Below are 23,422 nucleotides of genomic sequence, written 5' to 3'. Positions count from 1 at the left end.
GCTTATGTTAAAAGTAACGTACCGTCGCGCAGATCTCCGGCCTGCACCTCAGCCAGCCCGGAGACGAGCGAGTCGAGCCCCTCGTTCTCGGAGCGGCTCTTGTCCTTGCCGTCCTTGGTGCGCCAGCCGCCGCGGGAGTAGTTGTGCAGATTAGCACTGGGGTCGCTAAGACGTCGCTGGAAATTTCATATTACATTTATTTACTTATATAGATATCTTTTTTTTAGATTTTAATCTATGGGTTATTACAGATTATTAAAAAAATACAATTGCAATAATTCAAATTATATAAATAAACTACTATAAAACAAAAAATCTAAATCTAAAATGGGCCCCCCCTGGCATGGTGCCGAGGATGCTGGCAGCATTTCCTCGCTGGATTGCTATGCTCAAGCGTTGGGCTAGGAAGCTACCAGCTCTCAAGTAATATATTGCTTGACAAATTTCACTCCATAAGTAGAAGCTTTATCTAAATAAAACACTTGTATATATTAAATATGTCTGAGCGTCACACAAGTTTTGTTACTAAAACTCCGTAAGAGCGGAGCATGTCAAGCGTATTAATTATTTTAATAACCGAGTCTCACGAAAGTCTTGCTACAAAAAAATGTCATTCGTTATATTGGTTTAAACTTTCATGACATTTACGAGTACGACATATCATTAATTAAAACGGGACTTAGACGTGTTTAAAATAAACTTGAAAGTACCTCCCAAGTTTCGAATGTGAGAATGACTGTTAAGGACTGCCTAAAGCAACCCTTCAGTATTAGAACGAAAGCTAATTTCCTCGAATTCTGAGGACACCGCTGTGTAGCTAATAATACTAGCACTACTACCAAAAAATGCAAAAAGAAGTTCTTCCTCAACAACAAGCTTTTGTCTGAAAATATCAGCCGCACCTACAAGAAAACTATTTGGCCGACCTGCAATACAATTCGAGATTAATGTAACCCAGGAGCAGATTGCAAATAACGGTCAAAATTTGCACTAATATATTGAAGTGGAGCAAAGTTTCAAAGCTTTACTATTTCGCCACACTTAACCAAATAGTTTTAAAATTGTCTACTTCGGCTCCGGTTTCAACTCTGTAGTTGCCAGGCTTGTACCTTCAGCCTAGGTTCAAAAGGAGGGCGAGATCATACACGCTCTATCGCTACACTCCTTTGTACTTTTTGGTGCTTTTTGATATGGTTCAAGGCCCCGCGATTATGGGCCGCTGGATCCGTGAGACCAGTAGCAATTTTAATAACTATAGTGATGACCAGTAGCAATTTTAATAACTATACTGGTTGATAAACATCTCCCATAAGTCTATAGCCGCGAGTACGGTTGCCAACCGTCCCGCTATATGCGGGACGTCCCGTTTCTGGAGCCCTAAAGTATGCGTCCCGCAAAGAGCCCACGCGGGACGCCGATTGTCCCGCTTTCAGGCTAGACCAGATTAAAAGCACTTAAACGTTCAGTTGTAAATTAGAGTAATGTGAGAGCGCGTGATTTTAACTTGAATATATATTACGACGCGAGTAATGCACGAGAACAATATATTTTTAATATTTGTTGTAAAAATTATATTTTAATGTGCAATAAGAAAGTTAAATTGGTTTAATTCTGCATGCCTTGCCTTTCAATAAGTTGACGATCAATATACCTTACCCAGTTAGGCCGGGTGAAGGAGTCCCGCATTTTATACCCAGATTCCGCGATTTGATCGCAAATGTACCGTAAATCTGTGCACTAAGGTTGGCAACCCTAGCCGTGAGCTTCATATCAGAAGTGTCGAATTCTGCGTCCATTGGCCAACTATGTTCTTGCCTCGCCTTCACCCACCTGATAACAATACCTGCATAAATATCTCCCCCCCCCCAAAAATCAATAGAACTAGGATTTAACAAACTCTCACAGAGATGTATAACCACGACCCTTCAGAAGTTTTAGGAAGGTTCCCGCGCTTCTATGGCGACAAGCGCCTTAACCTAGTATAGATCATGAACAGCAGAACAGTCCTGAAGATCAGTAGTCAGTAGTAGTAGTAGATCAGATGCGTCATTTCCCGCGCCCGTCGGCAACTAATCCACTTACCTGATGTCGATACATGAACATCTCCTCAGGATCCTCCTCCCAATCACTGTCCCAGAGATCGGTAGCCGTCAGCCCGGGCTCGGACGTAGGTGTATCAACGCCAGCACCCCGCGGCCGAGCCACGGCCATCTCGGCATGCCCCTTGCCGTGAGGTCCCTTCATGCGCACGAACTCGCAGCGCGCCGCCGCGCGCCCCAGCAGCCCGAATGACATGCGCTGCGCTACCTTCGTAGATAGCGACGATTGCTGGAATATAGGACAAGTCTATATAAGTACGTACCTATAAGAAAAGTAAAAGAACGATCAATCAAAGGAGATATAATTCCTAAACCCCATTACAAACGTAACACGTAAAAAAGTGCATTCTCACAGCCAAAAAATGCTTATAAGTTAGGAAACACATTCTCAATCAAGAGGTAACTTATTATCGGTATTCAGTTATAGTTACCAGCATATGGCTCAAAACATTATCTTTTGAATGGAAAAAAAATCAGGCCTTAAGGTTTAATAATTCTTTTTCTATGATTTTTTGAAAAGTTACCATATAAATGTACAGTTTTAAGATATTCGATTTTAAAGTTGGAAAGTTTAAGAGACCAAGTTCTAGTGCGAAGTTATAGAGATAGCGGTTTTAAAATGTTCTTTAATGATTATATTCCTAAACAAATGACATTTACAGTACATAATATGTTGCTACTTTCCCGCACGCGTGAATGAGCACTATCCGTGCATACTCGTATGTCGAAACTTTAAAGAGCCATGTGTACCTACTGTAAATTAAACTACACTTTAATAACCCAAAATATATATTAAAAGAAACAGCGAGATAAGAATTTGCTTAATCACTAACGTCAAATCAGATTTTACTCATCCACCCTCATTTGACTTTTCTTAAGGGGCTCCTCGCGGTTTTCATAGATTTTTGACTAGTAATAGTCGTTACTCGTTAGTCCTACATTTGCACTTTAGATAGAATTATAAGAGAAACGGCTATCGGTTCTTCGATCTTTTATCTTTATTCTGGTCTGCCGGATTTTGAAATAAATGATCACTTTTTTTATATATATATTTTTTAAACAATGTCTAAAAAAACCTTTTTTTCGTTACTAGATTGCTGTGAAGGATTTTACATGTACGAAATCTATACATTTGGGTTCGTCTTTGACGTCTCTAAAAAACTAGTCAGAGATTTTAAATTTAAACTAATTAACACAAAAGTTATGGCGCGAAAAACCAGTTTTTTTGGCCTATAATTGTTCAACTTTGATGCCAAATATCTCGAAAACAGTGAAATTTGAAGTAAATATGGTATATTGCTTACAGCCGTTGCTGTTAATATGATAAGCTACAAAACATTAGTAAACTAAGGGGTTCAGATCGAAGGTCATTGGCGTTAGGGACCCCCTTAATAAAAACGAGTAATTGAGTAAATGTTGCTATCCGCAATTTGCACTTTTTTAACAGACTTCAAGATTTCAAAAGGAGGAGATTATCAATTCGGTTGTATGTTTTTTTTTTTAAATATTTGTTACTTCATAACTCCGTCATTTCTGGACCGATTTCGAAAATTATTTTTTTGATTGAAACTATATAAATATAAGGGGGGGGGGGGGGGGGGGGGGTAGCCAACTGCCTCAGACTGATACAGATTGGTCCCGTTTTTGTCATAACTCAGTTCTGATGATGGGATCCATGAGGAATCAACGGAACTCTTCAAATGTGTAAGGCATACATATAGTGATTTTTATATTTTCATCACCAAATCAAGCATTTACATTTAAAAAGTGACATTTGATGAAGTGTATGATGTTCTAATGCTGATCAGAATGGAACTCTTCCACGACGTATAGTTCCCGCTTGGCGACTTGTCATCCTCTTTGTTTGTTAGGCAAATTAGGTTTTCAAGATACATTTTTGTCAAGCTCGAGATCTGATGGTAGAATCTATGAGGAATCGAAAAAACTCCTCAAATGTTAAAGGCATACATATTGTGATTTTTGTATTTTCTTTAACAAATCAAGCATTTAAATTTAAAAAAGTGACATTTGATGAAGTGGGACTGCTGATGATGATCAGAATAGAACTCTTCAACGACGCATAGTTCACGATTGGCGATTTGTCCTCTTCGCTGTGTTTGTTAAGTAAATTAGATTTTCAAGACATTTTTTAAATATAATATAATAATCTTTCTTTCACCGGTCTCCCTCATTGAAGTCGGTTTTTTTTCTTAAAAACTATTGTATTGATAAATAAAAGTTAAATAAATAAATAAAACAAGTAAGCCAGTAGAAATCGAGTTCTTACGTTGGTTGAAAGGAAAAAAAGGTGTGTAGTAAGTTATTTTACCTGTTATGGTCTTTGTCATTTGTTGGAATTGAAAAAGCAAAACAGGGTCGGATAAGAATAGCTTGATGAAAACGAGTGGTTTTCCTTCTATCGGGTTAAAATAATTAAATATATATAGCCTCGTGCCACCCACCATACAAAATTCTAGCTGAGGAAGTTTAAATCTACTTGTATTTTTAATTGCGTTGAATTTATTTTATTCCAAAATTATACCAGACATATAAATTGCAACTTTGTTTTAATGAATGAATGAATTCCATAAAAACGGAGTGTATACCCTAATGTACATTGGGCGGCACGAGGACAGCACTAACCTTCCGCCGAATTATTACTTAATCTCGATAGACACTCCGCAACTGCTTTAAAAAAACTCTAAGAGTCCAAAATCTCCATATGTAAAGTGGCCAAGATATCCCAAGTAGCATTTTACTCCATTTAAGAGTACACATTTAGTTCCCAGGTGTACTTGAAGCATTATTACAGTTCACTCGTGATGTATAAGCTGCATTATTGCGATTAATAACACCTATACCTGTCTAAGGGACTTATAGGAGGGTAGAGTTATACTTTTATACGACTGTTGGTGTTATAATACTCTAACAACTATCCTTTAGTCAGCCGTCTGACTAAGAGCATTATAGGAGGGTAGAGATACGGCAACCGCTGTTTAACAGCCTACTTGTACGATGTTGTAGAGCTAGCATTTTAATAGAACACACATGGTCATTTATAAAGCCAAAAGCTGTTATGTTTACTTGTTTGAGACTGTTATACAGCTAGTAGCTGTAGTAGGACTTGTTTGTGATCATTAAAATAACCTTTTTTTACTAGCTGTACAGAAGTGTTTAAATGGTTCGCATGTGCACTGTAGGCTGTTAAAAGGATTATATGTGTTGTCCATTAACATCAATAGCAGTTTATTTGTCCACAAGTACTACTCTAATTTGCTGTAAGCTGAAAATGAATGTGAATGTGATATTCTATTACACTTATCCCACAAGCTGTGTGTATATTACGTCGCGTGCAAAAATTTCTGAAAATGAATAACAAATCTTGGAAAATAAGAGCGAGAACCGGTGGAAGAAGAAAGGATCTCTAAAATTTCAGTATATTGAAAGAATTATACGATGATACACAATTGACCTAAACTACATCTTAAAGCTGTACATTAGTTCACATTAGAATAAATTTATAGACATTGGCTCTGTAGTGGTACAAATGTGGGACTTTATATAGGTAACAGCATTCTAACAGAACACATGTGAACCTATTATACGCTCACCGCATTAAATTGGAGTTATATCAGTTCACATAGCCGTATTTCATTTCCACCATTTTGTTCTGCGTAACCTAAAATATTTACCAAATAAATCTCCAAAATTATCATGCAGATTTATCACAAAATACGCAGATAGAGCGATTGAGTTTTGGTTTCATGCTATAATTAATTACCGTAGTATAATTATAATGCCAATATAATGTCAAAAACTGAAAATTGTTGATTTCCTCTCAGCCAGTATTAAAATTTTTAAAATGAATATCGCGTTTTTACAGAGGCGCGTGAATATTTTAGCTGTAAATATGTATACATTTCACGATAAACTTGCATTCCCATAGCAATTAACATTATTAAGAATTTAAAACAGGTACTTTACCGCGTGTTATCATAAAATTTATCCAAAGGATATCCGCCGGTGTTTCTGATGGCACACAAAAAACCAAACTAATGAGGAATAAATAAAATAAAGAAATATAATGGACCCACGTGAATTTTAGGTAGCACTGGAGTACTTTTGTCGGATTTTATAACTGTGATAGCTGTGTATTTAGCCACTTGTTACTCTTTATTACACTCATGTACGTTGTATGGTTCACACTGCGTCCCATATAGTGCCATTAGTCAGCCTTAAATCCGATGTTACTACTTAAACTGCTATTATACTGCTAATGTACAGCCATAGTGAACTTAAGGCTGTCTAATTTGTGCCCAAACTGGTTCTATAAGAGCATTATAGCAAGCTATACAGCTCTTATACAGCTGACTTACACAGCTTGTGGAGTACATGTGAACGACTAGACATCTCATATAGAACCCCGAATGCCACTTGGGATCACGCGCCTTGTACTTTTCAAGTTTGAAAAAATCGTTCGCGTCAGAAAAAGTTCAGGGAACTAAGTAATAATTTAAATAAACGTGCCTCATTTTAAAACTTTTAATGTTGCCCATATATAGGTATGTATACCTAAGGGGGCGTCCATAAATTACGTGAGGCGTTCAAGGGGGGGAGGGGGTTAAGCTTAATCTTACCAAATCTCACTCGGGGGGGAGGGGCGTTTTTAGCAAATATCACGTAATTTTTTTCTTAGTGGAAAAAAGTGTAAATTTGCGTGGAAGTAAAGTTGAATCGTAATAAAAAAAATTTTTTGAAAAAAATAGCAAATTTCACAAAATAGTGTTTGCCGTATCTGCCGGGACCCCGCAGAGCAGCACAGTAGCCTTTCGATTGTTTAACAGTTATCGACCAGCCGTATCGACACGTGTGACAAACGACGCAGCGTAAAGAGCCGAGTAATAGCGATGCTCGTACAAGTTTTGACCTGCTTCGTTTACCCGAGTAAATATTTCATTTAATAACCATTCTAGAGACGTTTTTAATGATTCAGAATGAACTTCCGAGAATATTATAATGCTTACGTTAAAAGACACGTCTACAAGACAAAAATATGCTGTCAAGAAGAAATGGTAAAATTATGTAATACAGCATAACAAAAGTTCCCGATGAAGAGGATTTGGTTAAACTTGTTCAACATGAGTGTTACGGACAGCATGGACCCCTACCGAGACGAATGCTCGGACGGTACAGACCCGGGCCGGAAAGAATTACCTAACGCGTAAAACTAGATAAAATAGCTATAGGGTGCCTAGCTATAGGATAGAAATAAGTTGACACAAGCACACTTTGTATGATTGACTTATCGGTCAATTGACTAGAAACAGGATAAAATTGTGGTCGCTATGAAAATAGCGTTTTGTGTCAGCTTGTTACGTGACGTCATCACCGCGGGTGAGCGGCCGGTGCGATCGCTGCGGAAGCCGGAAGCGTACTGAGCGGCGCGGACCTCGGTGCGCGGTATTTATATGTTCGGGTCGAGGCGACCCAATTTCACCTGATTTCTCCCAAGTTAGGCTTTCCCCAGGGATCGTAGTGACCTGTATAGATAGAACATAGGATTAGCTATCCGTAGACACAAACATTGTAAGCATTGGGCCTAGAATTATCGAGATATTAAGACTTAAAGTTATTTTTGTATGGAGTTGAACTATCGATGAAGATAATTCTTATATTCATGAATATTTTCAGCTGAAACTGGTATAATAGGGTAGATCTTCGTAAATGCTTTCTAAAAAGGTACGGTTCATCACTGAAAACCTCAGGGTTCCCGAGATAAACCCGAAAAGGTGGTTAAATACGGGGAAAGTTCTACGCCCAATGCGAGAAAGAGATAGCACAAGAAAGAGAAGTCCACGTAACGAGGCCGTTCTCGAATTATCTGGAGTTACTTTCGAGACCTCGTATTCGCCCTATATAAGCAGGCGAGATACGGCCTGCGGACAGTGAGTTAGTACAGTCAGTTCAGTTCAGTTCAAGCGATCGGAAAACAAAAAGGAAAAGTGAGGAAAAAGTGAAAGTGCCCTAAAGTTGTGATCAGTATTAGTGGTAATAGTGGTTTTAGTGCTAGTTACGTGGACCGCTTAGTTATTTTACCTTAGTAAGTACTAGAATAACGTTATAGTGAAAGTGCCTATAGTGTTAGTGTTTAGTGCTTAAGTTTGGTGCCTAAGGTCTAGACTAAGTGTGTGCTAGTGCTAAATAAATAGGAATCTAATTAAGTGGTGTTTGTTTGACGCTCCAACTACGTCCCACCGTGGGAGGAATTGGATTTCCGAACCAGCAGGCTCCGTAAATAAATATTAAACTGAGTTATTGCTGAGAGCTGACTCCAGGGTGTCCTCTGGCGGTTACAGTTTTGGTCCTTCGAACCGGATCCTGAAATTCAGTGGGACCTAGTAACTTTCAGTGAGTACAGTGAGTGTCTAATTAGATTCTTATTGGACTAATACTGAACAGTGGGAACTGTGTTGTGTGAATATTGTGTGTGACTGACGAACCGTGCAGTGAACTGTGTTGTGAACTGTGTTGTGAAGTGTTAATAATGTCGGGAAGTAACTCGAAAATGGGAGTTACAACAAGATCGCAGTCGGACCGCACCAGGAACGAGCGGGAACGTACGACCTCCACGGATACCACGGGTCGCGTATCAGAGGTCGCGGAGCGGGCAACGGACACGTCGGGAGGGTCTAGCCAGCGCACCGGGAGGCCGTTAACGACGGCTACCGGAAGGGAGTCGACGGCTAGCCCTCCATCTAGGGGGGAACACCGCGAGGACGTCGAGGGCACCGGGTCAAAGGCCATCGACGAGGAAGCAGAGGCGGGTTCCAAATCTTCGCCGCCGGTACTAGGGAAGGCTAAGGCCGAGGTACCACTGACAAAGGCCGTGAAGATAACTGTCCACAAGGGGCCTCCGCGTTCACCGTCTGTGATCGAGCGGTTTAATCAACGGCGGATTGAGCGACGCCGCGCCGAGCGCGAACAATTGAGCGCGCAGTCAAGGAGAATGTCGCCCATTTCCGAGGGGGAGAGTAGGGCGGCGGAGGAGAGGCAAGAACCTCCGCGCACCACACCCCTACCTCCGGCATCCTCGCCTAAGAAAAACGCACGGAATGAAGAGTCGTCGGTCAAATCTGCATCATCAAGGGGTTCACACATCAGCAGTCTATGTTCAAGCAAAATAAAAGAGCTTCAATATATAAAAGAAAAAAAGAAACTGGAACTGAAGCTCAGGGAGCTCGCTCTGGAACGCGAGATGCTTGACATAGAATATAAGCACCGTCTTAACGTCGTGCTTAACGAATATGGGTCACTTTCGGACACCTCCGTGGCATCATCACGCGGGAGTAGCCCCAAGCGACGAGTACGAGCCGAACCCGAGAGCCGAGTCAGCGAGTGGCTTAATGACATTGGAGAGATCGTCGAGACGCCGCATCGCCCCCACGACGACCCGCCTCGCGTTCGCGTAGAGACGCTACCCGTGCCGACACGGGCCGAGCGCGCCCGATCGCCGCCGCGCGGGCCGCGAGCTGAGTACCGATTGCCGCCGCGCCAGCCACGGATAGGGGATAGATCGCCGCCGCGCAGACCGCGCAATGAATATCGGGCGCCGTCACCGGTAGAGCCGCCGCGACGATCACAATACGAGTACCGTGCGCCGTCGCCCTTAGAGCCAGAAATGGGGCCGTCGCGACCACGCAACGAGTACATGGAGTCACGAACTGAACCACAAAGGGATTACTTCGCGTCAACGCCGTTCACTCCTCATACCAAACTAAGGTCGTCGGTAGAGCCGCCGCCGAGTGACGCGGCTACTGCATTTAATAGGCTCGCCGACCAACTAAGGGACGCCGTACGCACAACGCCGCCAAAACAATGCTACGAGCTGCCACCTTTCTCGGGCAACCCGAACGAGTGGTTATTATTTTATAATGCCTACAGCGAGTCAACTCGACGCTACAATTTTAGTGCATTCGAAAACATGGCAAGGCTTCGAAATTGTTTACGTGGGGATGCACGCCAATGCGTGCAATATTTATTATCAACGTCAACACAGCCAGATTTAATAATGAAATTGTTGAAAAAGAACTTTGGAAGGATTGACCTTTTAGTCGATAAAGCGCTAGAAGAGCTTAAACGTCTGCCGCCTGTGGGTCCTAGTGCCATAGATTTAAATAACTTTGCTACAAAAGTCGTCAATATAGTAAGCACCTTGTGTGAACTGGATAGTAAAAATTACAGTAACAATCCTTTGTTGGTAAGAGAAATAACCGATCGTCTGAGTCCCCACTTACGAAGCAGATGGTGTGCATATGCCCGAGAAAATATAAAGAATGGTAAATGTGAGCTTATGCTCATGGCGGATTTTCTCATCGAGGAAAGCGACGCCGAGTTAGAGTTCTCACACGCTCGGCTACCTACAAGCAATATGAAGAGGAGGGAAACGGCAGCGAAGGAAACTGCCCGCCCATCAACGACGAGCCAACAAGTCCAGGGAAGTAGACGTCCACAGCGGGCGCAGTACCACGCCGAGCAGGCATACACGACGGGTAACGCCGAGGCGCGGCGTGTACCCTGCCTATGTTGCGGCGGTGGCCACAGAACCCCGGAGTGCAAGCGGATCTTGGCCATGGACATAGGAGCTAGATGGGACTGGGCCAGGAGTAACACAATATGCTTCAGATGCCTAAACAGCAAGCATAGAAAGACTAAGTGCCATGACAAACCTTGTGGAATCGACGGATGCACTTTTAGGCATCATAAGTTGCTGCACGAGGGAAAGGCGCAGGAAGTGACGCGTGAACGCCGGCCGCCACCAGTGTCCCGCGCGGCCGCGCCCTCTTCGCAGCCCACCGCCAGCCTAGGGTCCGGACATACGCCGGCGGTTATAGCACAAGAGCCGGACACTGTTACGAACACTACGGAGTATGTGAATAACACAACCACGGTGTTCCTCAAAATGGTTCCCGTCACCGTAGAGGGTCCTAAGGGGAAGGTGGACACCTACGCTATGTTGGACGACGGGTGCACTATAAGCCTGATTCAGACAGACGTAGCGGACACCGTAGGAGCTACGGGACCTGCCACGCCGCTATGTCTCGCAGGCGTAAGCAATATGGAAGCGGAGCCTGAAATAAGCAGACAGGTGAAGGTGCGCGTACGCGGAAAGGGCTTGGAAACCGCATACGATCTCGTCTTCACGACGGTACGACGTATAGGCCTACGCACGCAACGGATGAGTAAGAAAATCATGGAGCTGGAACACTTCAAAAATATACCGACTGCGTGCTATGAAGAGGCTATACCTAAACTGCTTATCGGCATCGACCAATGGCCTGTGCTACTACCACAGGAAGCAATCGTCAGGGGTCTGGACGAGCCAGCGGCAGTGCTAACTGGGCTTGGCTGGGTGATCTTCGGGGGAAAACCACGGCTGGTTATTCCCAAGGAGGGCGAGGAACACCTGATGCTGCACTGCCGCGAGAGGGATGAGAACCTAGACTCCATGCTACGAGATTATTTCAACATAGATTCGCTGGGAATAAAAAACGTTACAAAGGTGGATCCGCAAGTCCAAAGGGCCATGGATATTTTGGACAGAACAATAAAGAAAATCAACGACAATGGACCACGCTATGAAGTAGGTCAGCTATGGCGGGACGACGAACCACGAATGCCACCGACCATACAAACTGCAATGTGTCGGTTAAGGAGTATCGAGAGAAAGATGGATCGGGATCCGGCATTCGCTGAGAGTTATAAGGAACAAATTGATAATTTATTAAAGAAAAAGTATGCCGTGCCACTGCAGGAGCCGCCAGATAGCAAGATAGCGTGGGTGTTGCCGCATTTTGCGGTAACTAATCCGAACAAACCGGGAAAGATAAGGCTAGTCTTCGACGCTGCGTGTCGCGTTCAAGGGAAATGCCTAAACGATTTTCTTTTAGAAGGACCGGATCTACTACAGTCAATTATAGGGATTCTCTTTCGGTTCCGCGAAGGGCAATTTGCAGTTGTGGCGGATCTACAGGAAATGTTCCTCCAAGTAAAAATAAGGGCCGAGGATCAACCGTCACAAATGTTCATTTGGAGAGGGGACCGCCGGACAGGGAATCCGCAATTTTACAAAATGACGAGCATGCTTTTTGGTGCAGCAAGCTCACCATTCCTGGCCCATAGCGTCAGAAATAGAAACGCTATGGACAACGCTGATGAGTTCCCGGATGCTGTGGAAGACATCACACGTAATCATTACATGGACGATTACGTAGCCAGCTACCCGGATGAGAAGGAACTCTTACATCGTGCTACGCAAGTTGCGTCGTCTCACGCCAAGGGAGGGTTCCAGTTACGAGGGTGGACGTCAAACAGTGTGAAGCTACTCCAGCAGATCCCGACGGAGTTACACGCAAGTACACCGGCACAGCTCGGCAAAGGCAAGGAAAATAAGATCCTTGGGATGTACTGGAACCCTGAAACCGACCAGTTGGGTTTCAACACAACAATGATAAGGGTACCGGCCGAAGTGAAGGAAATGATACAGACGCCTACGAAGAGGCAAATGTTATCGGCCGTGATGTCAGTATATGACCCGCTGGGGCTGTTAAGCCACTATACTATAACAGCAAAAGTTCAGCTGCAAAATCTGTGGGCCAAGAAGCTGGACTGGGACTCTCCACTGCCAGAAGAGGATAAGCGTGACTTCGAGGCCTGGCTGCGAGCTCTGGATAGCGTCGCGAAGCTCAGGATACCAAGATGCTATCTTTCAACGGGGGCAGTGGCGAGAAGGGAACTACATGTGTTCGTGGACGCCAGCACCAAAGCATACGCATGCGTGGCGTACTGGCGAGTAGCCTCAAATGGCGGGGAGGCCCAAGTGAGCCTAATCGCGGAAAAAAGTAAGGTTGGGCCAACGAGGCAACTCAGCATACCACGCATGGAACTTCAGTCGGCGCTCATCGGGTCAAGGCTACAGCAGACCATCCGAGAGGAGCATCGTCTGACACCAGATCAGGTCATCAAGTGGACGGAAACCTGCCGCGCAATGTGTGGCCACGCGGCATCGTCACCCAGGTGTACCCAGGACCGGATGGTGGAATACGATCGGCTGACGTTCAAACACGAGGAGGCGTGTTCCGGAGGCCCGTCACAAAGTTGGCTGTCCTACCGTTGCAACAGGAGCAGTCGCAGGAGCGTCAGCGGGGGCAGACTGTTACGGACAGCATGGACCCCTACCGAGACGAATGCTCGGACGGTACAGACCCGGGCCGGAAAGAATTACCTAACGCGTAAAACTAGATAAAATAGCTATAGGGTGCCTAGCTATAGGATAGAAATAAGTTGACACAAGCACACTTTGTATGATTGACTTATCGGTCAATTGACTAGAAACAGGATAAAATTGTGGTCGCTATGAAAATAGCGTTTTGTGTCAGCTTGTTACGTGACGTCATCACCGCGGGTGAGCGGCCGGTGCGATCGCTGCGGAAGCCGGAAGCGTACTGAGCGGCGCGGACCTCGGTGCGCGGTATTTATATGTTCGGGTCGAGGCGACCCAATTTCACCTGATTTCTCCCAAGTTAGGCTTTCCCCAGGGATCGTAGTGACCTGTATAGATAGAACATAGGATTAGCTATCCGTAGACACAAACATTGTAAGCATTGGGCCTAGAATTATCGAGATATTAAGACTTAAAGTTATTTTTGTATGGAGTTGAACTATCGATGAAGATAATTCTTATATTCATGAATATTTTCAGCTGAAACTGGTATAATAGGGTAGATCTTCGTAAATGCTTTCTAAAAAGGTACGGTTCATCACTGAAAACCTCAGGGTTCCCGAGATAAACCCGAAAAGGTGGTTAAATACGGGGAAAGTTCTACGCCCAATGCGAGAAAGAGATAGCACAAGAAAGAGAAGTCCACGTAACGAGGCCGTTCTCGAATTATCTGGAGTTACTTTCGAGACCTCGTATTCGCCCTATATAAGCAGGCGAGATACGGCCTGCGGACAGTGAGTTAGTACAGTCAGTTCAGTTCAGTTCAAGCGATCGGAAAACAAAAAGGAAAAGTGAGGAAAAAGTGAAAGTGCCCTAAAGTTGTGATCAGTATTAGTGGTAATAGTGGTTTTAGTGCTAGTTACGTGGACCGCTTAGTTATTTTACCTTAGTAAGTACTAGAATAACGTTATAGTGAAAGTGCCTATAGTGTTAGTGTTTAGTGCTTAAGTTTGGTGCCTAAGGTCTAGACTAAGTGTGTGCTAGTGCTAAATAAATAGGAATCTAATTAAGTGGTGTTTGTTTGACGCTCCAACTACGTCCCACCGTGGGAGGAATTGGATTTCCGAACCAGCAGGCTCCGTAAATAAATATTAAACTGAGTTATTGCTGAGAGCTGACTCCAGGGTGTCCTCTGGCGGTTACAATGAGGTTAATCAGCTTCTTAGAGAAGCAGAGGAAAGAAAGGCCCGAAATACTCTGGCGTTCTTCTTTAAAGTAGGTTTAATATCTTCATAAATTTATATTATAAATTTGATTCTATGTGCAAAACATTTCAAGATCGCGGTGCAGAAAAATAAACTCAAGCACTTTCAATAGATGTGTAAGTTTTTTATAAATTTCATCTCCAGAAATTGTTACAAAAAAAAAGAAATGTAGGCCTGAAAGTGAAATTTTTAATTTAGATATGCTAAAAATACAGATTAAACGTATTAATGCACCTTTATTTATTATTATTATCAATTCATTATTTTTTATAATTATTATTATTTATTAGTATTTTATTATTATAATTATTTAATTTTATCGCATCGATTTTCAACTACCGCAATACTCTGAAATCTCAATTACTAGTCTTGAATAAAAGTAATAATATGAATTAAAGTTTTGCTTATTTTTTTATAATCCATCGCGATTACAGCCTGTACACAAATTTAAAAAATCTCACGTGAGATTAGGAGGGGGGGGGGCTTAAGAAAAACATGACGAAATCTCACCAGGGGGGGTGGGGGGGTCAAAAAATTCTCAAAAAAGCCTCACGTAATTTATGGACGCCCCCTAATAAATATGTCTCGCATTTCACGCCACTCCGTCCCGCCGGATTAATGACCGAAATAAATAAGCATGCCCGCCCGGGGGCGCTCAACAAGTAGCGGCGCCGTGACGTCGGCTCCTAGGGAGAATGACGAGACTACAGTCTAAATTGTGTATTTTGGAGACATTTTCGTATTTATTCATGCAAATGTTTGAATATCAAGTTACCGCCGACTTTTAAGATCAACAGAAACTTAGCCGCCGTCATACAATCGAAGTTACGTTTTCATTATAAAACATGCTGATATAATATGAACATTGAAGTAATATATAATCTGTGTTGGGGCATTAGTTTCAATCACTAAAAATTGTAATAGCCACAAAGCAAATATAGCCAGTAGAAGTTTTGCGTGTGTCACTTGATAATCTTGAATGACGCAATATTTAAAAGCATTAATGTGGTCTAGATTAAAATTGTAATGTTTTACTTACAGATAATCTAGTACTTATTTTGCCCGCAATAGTGAAGTGAAAATAATTGTAACACTCGGCAGGAAATGCAGCAAAGTTTTGTGTACCCTCGATTCTCTCGAACCTTAAAACCCTCGTAGCCTCGCCCAAAATTATGTACCATAGAATGCAATAAATAAATGAAATGAAAGGAAAGGTAAGACAAACATGAAATGTCTTTTTGGTCGCTAAGAAAATAGCACTGCCAAATCACTGTAATTCTTACTATATTATAATGTTGTGATATTTTAAAATATAAAATAGACATTATGACTCCCAAAAACAATTTTTTGTATCGTTTACCATTTCATATTGTGGCCTAATTGAATTAGATAGCCTGTATAGGCAGCTAGTGCAACCGAACTCGATTAGGCAACCTACATTATCGGACGTTTATCAAAAGCATTGATAAAGTTATTTCAAATTGATAACGTTTGATATGATAATGCAGACCAAGTATAAAGTCAAAGATCAATAATTATAAGCGGTCCAGACAATATCAGTGAGAATGAGATGGATAATATCACTAACACTTAAAAGTAAATGTACTTGCTGGTAGTAAATGGAAATTTTGGATATTGTAATAGGTGTTTTGACTATCAAATAGGTCATAACCTAGATAAGCGTACCTATAAGATTATTTTTATCCCGGAAATGTTATAATAAAGGTGAAAGTGTAAGTAAATTGCCCAATAGAACTGTCTATTTAGCGTCTGGAATGTAAACACACATCTTAAGCATATAAAGGTAAACGAAGTCGCAAGTCACCCTAATATCTCCCAAACCCTTTCTGACTAAGCGTGGGTGACATGACGTCAGCCACTTCGCCGTCATTTTCCCTCTTCCTTTAGACGCAACGGTCGGGTATGGGTGACGCGTTAACCTTATTCGCGTTTCGACATAAAAACCATATTTCGGCGGAAAGTTCTGTTTCGGCCAAAAACTGCTAAACCTTTCGTCGGCGTCGAAATTGTATTTTCCGTAGTGTCTGGCCGAAGTTTCGGTGTCGGTTTCGGCAAAACCTCAACCTTAGTTATCTCATCTCAATCAATCTAAAATCATGTTTCGGCCGAAACTACAGCAAAACCGACCATTCGGTTTCGGTTTCTTCAAAAAATCCGTTTTTCCGGTCTCCATGGACACCTGCAACGCCAGACGGGTTGTAATTGCGTTGCCGGCATTTAGATAGGCAATACGCTCTTTAATGTCGTCGGGATGGAGTAGATGCATCTCATTGTACTCGTGAATACCGTATATGTAAATGTGCCCTAAATTAGACTAGTGCCTCTGTGGGCTATTGATCTGGTAAGTAATTAGCTCTTTTGCATCTCAGAATACCTAGCTTAGAAGTGCTAGGCTTCATAGGCTTCTCACATGTTTGTATGGAAATCGAAATATTGCATTTCCTCCTTTGTTTCCCGAGTTTTTTTTCCGGAAATTTCCAAGACCGTTTCAGCTTTTTGGAAACTTTTCGCAACTTGCACATCTGTAGTAGATAACAGTTGAACCGACATAAGACACACGCTCGCTTGATACCGAATAAGAAAAATGATGAACGAAAAGCTCACAGAGTCTGAACAACAAGGAGAAAAAGTAATTTTCCTATGTTTTTAAACAGAAAAAAATGTTTATGTAAATTCTCGGTCCCCGGATATATGTAATATCATTCTTTTAATTACGTTCTTGAGTAAACGCAAATTCAAAATCTTCACTAATATGAGAGCGGATGCTCGTCTCAAGAAAGGCCTATCAAGCTGGCCTGTTGTCTTAAAGAACTGGAGCGAAATCATCGACACACTTTGTTGAGAGATACAGATAGAGCACGCCCTGGGCTGACCCAGATTATAAGCGCTAATAAAAAAGCTTTATGTGTCAGCGGCTTCTAGTAGTTCTAGTATAAATACAGGCTGTCCAGCGGCAGATTTCCGATTACAAATTCACGGCCCGATTCGAAGAATGATTAAGACACGTTTAAGATCTTGGAAAGATCTTTAAAAAATCGATATAACTAAACGATATGTCAAAATTGACGTTTATATCGATTCCGCTGTGATCCCAATAAGATCTATCTACGATATTTTTAACGTGAAAGTGACATTGCTTGCCTGAATCGAGCTGCTTCTGTCAATTATACGACATACAAACGATATCTAAATGAGAACTTATCTAAACCAGAACTTATCGTTATCGTATCTCATTCTTTGAATCGGACCGACAAATAATTTTCGAACGAGAAGTACTAGGACTAGGGAGACGCGGGGAGGGGGCTGTTTTAGTTTCGTGGGTGTTGCGTATTATTAGTAACAATGGATCAACGGCTAGCAGAGCAGCGTGCATATGCTATTGAGGCGTATCGTACCAAAGGCTTTTCATTACAGTACCAAGGCCTAAATTTTGCATTAAGGTGCAGAAGTTCATGTTCTTCTCTCACTCTCACTGAGCGTAAGCGAGATGAAAGTGAGAGAAGAACATGAAGTTTCGTAGTCACCTAGAAACCTTCATAGATTCGCCATGTCCGTTTGTCTGTCCGTCCGCGGCTTTGCTCCGTGATCATTAGTGCGAGAAAGCGGCAATTTGGCATGGATACATCATGCATGGTGACAGAACGGTTAAATAAAAACTTCATAAAAATTATATATTTTGATTTTTTAGGTATGATTATTTTAGATGACTCGTAATAACGTATTGTATACAATACTCAAAAATGCACAACGTTAATATTCAAGTTTTCACTTCTGCCGGCACTCCCGGAGTGCAACCCGTTGTTTTTTGATTTTATTGAGTAGCTGGGTACCCATTGTGCTTCTTTCGCGAGCTAAGTTATGTTCTGTATTGCCGTTTACTTTTTTTTTTTTTTTTTTTTTTTTATATTATAGGACATTATTACACAAATTGACTAAGTCCCACAGTAAGCTCAATAAGGCTTGTGTTGAGGGTACTTAGACAACGATATATATAATATATAAATATTTATAAATACTTAAATACATAGAAAACACCCATGACTCAGGAACAAATATCCATGCTCATCACACGAATAAATGCCCTTACCAGGATTTGAACCCGGGACCATCGGCTTCATAGGCAGGGTCACTACCCACGAGGCCAGACCGGTCGTCAAGTAATAATTGTCATTCACTGTGTTACGTAAGAAATAAAGGCGCTCGGTTCGGAACGAGTGTACAACGACCATTAATGAGATTAGACGAAGTTCATGGGAACACTCACAATCAGTTACGGCGGTGACAGAACCCTGATGACTCACGCGATGTTGCCACGTCCTTTCTATGATTTTATTACAAGAAAATTCTATTTTCATTTCTTTTTTCAGATTTCATTAATAAATATTACTTACACAAATCGACCTAGCCGAACAGTAAGCCAAAAAAGGCTTGTAATCTTGTATTTTATGTACACGATACGACAAGGTTAAAAGATAAAAAAAAAGAGTGATTTTTTTTTTTGTTTTCCATCTGCTTTTCGAATTGTCTTCCATGACTGCAAAGTATTTAGCAGTTTTTAAAATATTTTAATATCATTGGCAAATAAACACTTTTCATTTTGATACTACAAGGAGTAACAAATAAATCCTCAATTTACACTTCATAAAGAGTAGTTATTTTCACTAGTTTGGTAAATATCCTATATTTGAGATTTGCATGGTCATATGACTAAATTCACGAACCAGCGAGGTTATGCTAATTTGGCATTAGTTTACTGTGAAGGTTGGTTGTAACGATTAGTTTCTGTTTTAATTACTTCCGAGACTGTTTTAGAACGAGCGATATTCGAGCGAGCGTGTTCTACAAAACATGAAGTAGGTATGTCAATTTGCGACATTTGCTGATTAGACTAAACATCTTATAAAACATATAATTAAACCGCGATGAGAATACGATTGAGCACATGTCATTTTTAAATTATTACATGAAATTACATTGTCAATGGTAGACTGTGCAGATAAAATATAGGGACCGGTTGGAGGGAACAATAAACATGTACATTTACACGTCACGTGTTTTCTTGTGCATAGTAGATTCTGCCATCTTTTGGGCTACATCGGAACAATAAACATCACATTTACGCCTCGCGCCAAAAATCTGACGGCTCCGCGCTGCCTCCTATGTAGTTCATGCACGCTCCCTATACTTATTAACATTTTAAAGCTTGGAAAAAACATAAAATTCATTTTATTGTTTTGGTTATTCAAATATTTTTTTGTAATCTTATACTTTTAAACGAGCAATTTTTTATTTCGGGGATCTCGGAAACGGCTTTAACGATTTCGATGAAATTTGCTATATGGTGGTTTTGGGGGGCACATTTTTTGAGTTTTTATATGTTTTCCGAGCAAAGCTCGGGCTCCCAGATATTTCATTATATTTTATAGAGGTATATTTAGAGACTAGACAGACAGATAGACGGCAGAATCGCACCATCAGGGTTTTAAATCACAATACCTATTTATCACAAATAACCCTGTTTGTAAATATGACTGTTTATTGACATTGCCGTTATCTACTAGACCTAGCACCTCTACGAGCTGCCGCGTGCTGACGCCATTTTGAAAAAAAAACGCGCAAATCCTTACTAATTTCGTTCACCGCATGCAATTATTTTATTTATCTATATATTGTTCAAGGGTCAAAAACTACAGAATAATTAAATGGCACGTGTAATTTGTCTTATGGTACAGGAATAAGTAAATAACATGCAAATTTTGACAATACTTAAAACTATCCGAGAGACGATTGACCTCTGTGGCGCTTTTGCTGTGATATTTGTGCAGGCGCTTCATTGGTCTGATTTTGACACGAACAGAGGATACTCAAGAACGGTTTATTACTCTAATTACACTTGCTGTGCTAATGCTAAACATATTTAAAATGAATTTATTTGAATCATTATTAACAAATACACTTATCATTTTGCGATAGAGGATTTCGTAAAATATAAATGAGACCAAATAGGAAAATGTAAATTTTTTTTTTTTTTTTTATCAAAACGTACCTACCGTCAGTATATCTAATTTTGAATATTGTGACGTTTTCAAGTAAAAGGTACGAATATATCAGTTGTTGATAAGGTTGATTTCAAATTCAAGCTTTATGGAAATAGCGCCTTATTGACAACTGACAATAAGTATTTACCCTTTCGGTTGAAAATGGCACATTCACTTACCTAAAAATATCTTAACATCATTGTATCATCAATTGAAATCGACTCTGTATCAAGATATGTTTACGGGCATCATCATAGCGCGGTAGTTACCTACCTAGATAGTCTCGTAACTCGCAAGTGACAGCCAAGTCAGGGCAAGCGTGTTATCAGACAGAACCTATGATCACTTATACACAGGTTTTTATACAGATACCGGTACAATACGAATGCGGATGTAAAGATTACATAAATACGTACATTAAGCCGGTGAGATATTAAAAGTATTAAAACGTCACAAAATATGAGACTATTTTACGATTGATTTACGATTACGAATACAGCAGACCGGATAGTACGCGGTTAGCGTAGCCAACGGTAGCCAAAACATATACCTACAAACTTAATAGTTACTGCGGCCTTTGCTATCTCTATTGCACGCGCATGATTATATTGTTGTCAAGCTCGCACAGTGTCATTGACAACCGGCATCATGGGAGGGACAAAATTATAACTATCCGCGTGCAACAGAGATAACAACAGGAGGGTCAATGTACGAAAATCTATATGGAAAGCGTCTCTGCTTTAATAACATGCAGTCTTATCGATAAATATAATGCCAGCAATCGGATTACGAGTAAATTCGCAGAATAAACTCAAATAACTTTCTATCATCATACTGCTCGTCTGCAAGACAAAGATTATATCTAGTGGGATGTCTTGAATCTAGCGCTTCGATACCGCGCACATCGCCTGTAGCACTCAAGAGTCGTAGACCCGGGACAGTGCGTCGTAGCGGATGGAGCCGAGGAACAGGACCGGAAGTGCGTCCGCGCCTCGTCCCCGCGCCACCAGCTTCACGCACACGTCTGTAGCACTCACCCGGGAGTCGTAGACCCTGGACAGTGCGTCGTAGCGGATGGAGCCGAGGAACAGGACCGCAAGCACGTCCGCGCCGCGTCCCCGCGCTACTAGCTCCACGCAAACCATCTCGCCGTCGCGGACCACCATGTCGCTGAATACCTGCGAACAAACAACATAATATTCAGAGAAGCGGTTGCGAAATACGGTTGAGCCATTATTCAACCACAATATTGTTGATACAATTGATCAATTGAGTGTATAGATTTTGATAGTATTTTCGGTTGTTTTATAAAAGCCCTGTTACTGGTGGAAACGCCATCAAACCGGAACAGGATCAAGTAAACGCCGTGGATATCTTCTGCCACCGCTATAAAAATGTGACTACGAGACTTATACGGAACATGCTCTCAAATAATGACTCGGTAAATCGTAGGCGATCAGCATATTGGAGAATTTTTTTCAAAGCACATATTCAGCATAACCTGATCTGATACCTACGCTATTATGAAGACACCTCATACCTCATGTTTCAGATTTCGTCTGTTTGGGGGGTGCATATGTACTTATCACAAACCGTTATAGGTGTACAGTTGGAACATTCAGTATTTATCTATTAAATCATGTGATTTATTTCGGTGTTTTTCGTACCGTAGACACCAACTTCGCCGAGTTAAAATTCGTATTACTTGCCTCTGATTTTCCTTAAAACAAATCATCCGCTCACTTTCAACAGTATAAATATAATATAATAGAGGAAGGAAGCGTAAGCGTAAGATTTTATTAACTGCTCAAAAGCCTTATTACTTCGTCTAGGAAACAAGTAATGTCAGTAACAGTAGAATAAAAAAAACTTTTGATCCTATCCTAGCTTTAAAAAACTACTGACAAATGACAAACGACTCTTGCCAAACTATAACTTTAACTACCGGGGATTCCACTTCGTGCAGTAATAATTAGAATAAGTTCTTATATGTCATTGGGCAGTGATGACTAATCGCTCAAGAATATAAATGTACTAGTTAATTCCTACCTATTCCTGTCTATTATAGCGGGGCTTTCCGTCAATCAGGGCGACAGAATGGAGAATGACCAGCACAAGCATGATCTAGCAACCTTTATTTATAACAAACCTACGCGATATTAACCCTTCGGAACCCATTTATGTATAGGTAAAGGGTGTCTTTTCAACCTTTAGCCTTTTTCATGGTGAATATATGTCATACTGAGCAAATTTTATTATGGGACCAACCCCGAAAACGATTTTTTTTTGCCTTTTTCTACGTCGACATCAGATCAATCAAAATGTGGTTAAAATGTACGAGTATGAAGCAGCAATTTTTTCCAGAGATTTCAGAATTAGTCCCATACTCCCATAGTACAAGTTGCTCAGTTTGATCTAAATTCTACACCTAGATTGAAAAATACCGTTACCGTATACGTTTTGTTCCGTCATCATATATACGATATGAATATCACTGGACACTATAGTGTTAAAAACATCCATATACCTGTAACATTTACGCGTAATCGGGAATCACCTTTAAGAGTCCTTATTCCTACAGACGAGCGTATTTTGTAAAATGCTTCCTTTTTCATTCAAGATTACGACGGAACTATTAGTATTTATTCAAAAACTGGTAACGTACTTAAATAATCGTTTCCTAAACTAGCGGCTCCAACAGTTAAAATTTTCATTTTCTCTTTTAAACCTCTTTTTTAATGAGTTTTTTTGGGAGTCTTTTCCAAATTTTGCAGTGAGATG

The 23,422-nt window shown here is 41.2% G+C and overlaps 2 protein-coding genes across 3 annotated transcripts in view; one reads left to right on the top strand and one right to left on the bottom strand.

Moving 5' to 3' along the window:
* Window positions 1–23,422, bottom strand: part of LOC133516936 (uncharacterized protein KIAA0930 homolog) — a 92,612-nt gene that overhangs the window by 5,382 nt on the left and 63,808 nt on the right. For both annotated transcript variants that reach the window (XM_061849999.1, XM_061850000.1), the window contains exons 5-7: window positions 21,679–21,819; window positions 2,083–2,328; window positions 23–176 (exon numbers count right to left, since the gene is read on the bottom strand). In XM_061849999.1, coding sequence (XP_061705983.1) covers window positions 23–176; window positions 2,083–2,328; window positions 21,679–21,819 — 541 coding nt within the window. The remainder of the gene's footprint in view (window positions 1–22; window positions 177–2,082; window positions 2,329–21,678; window positions 21,820–23,422) is intronic.
* The window catches only part of LOC133516931 (phosphatidylcholine:ceramide cholinephosphotransferase 2-like), a 196,811-nt gene that overhangs the window by 119,897 nt on the left and 53,492 nt on the right, over window positions 1–23,422 (top strand). The gene's annotated exons all lie outside the window — the stretch shown is intronic.

This window comes from Cydia pomonella, chromosome 4 (assembly GCF_033807575.1).
Source record: "Cydia pomonella isolate Wapato2018A chromosome 4, ilCydPomo1, whole genome shotgun sequence".
Lineage (NCBI taxonomy): Eukaryota > Metazoa > Arthropoda > Insecta > Lepidoptera > Tortricidae > Cydia > Cydia pomonella.
Note: the sequence above shows the minus strand (reverse complement) of the source record. Positions and strands in the feature narration are given on the sequence as shown.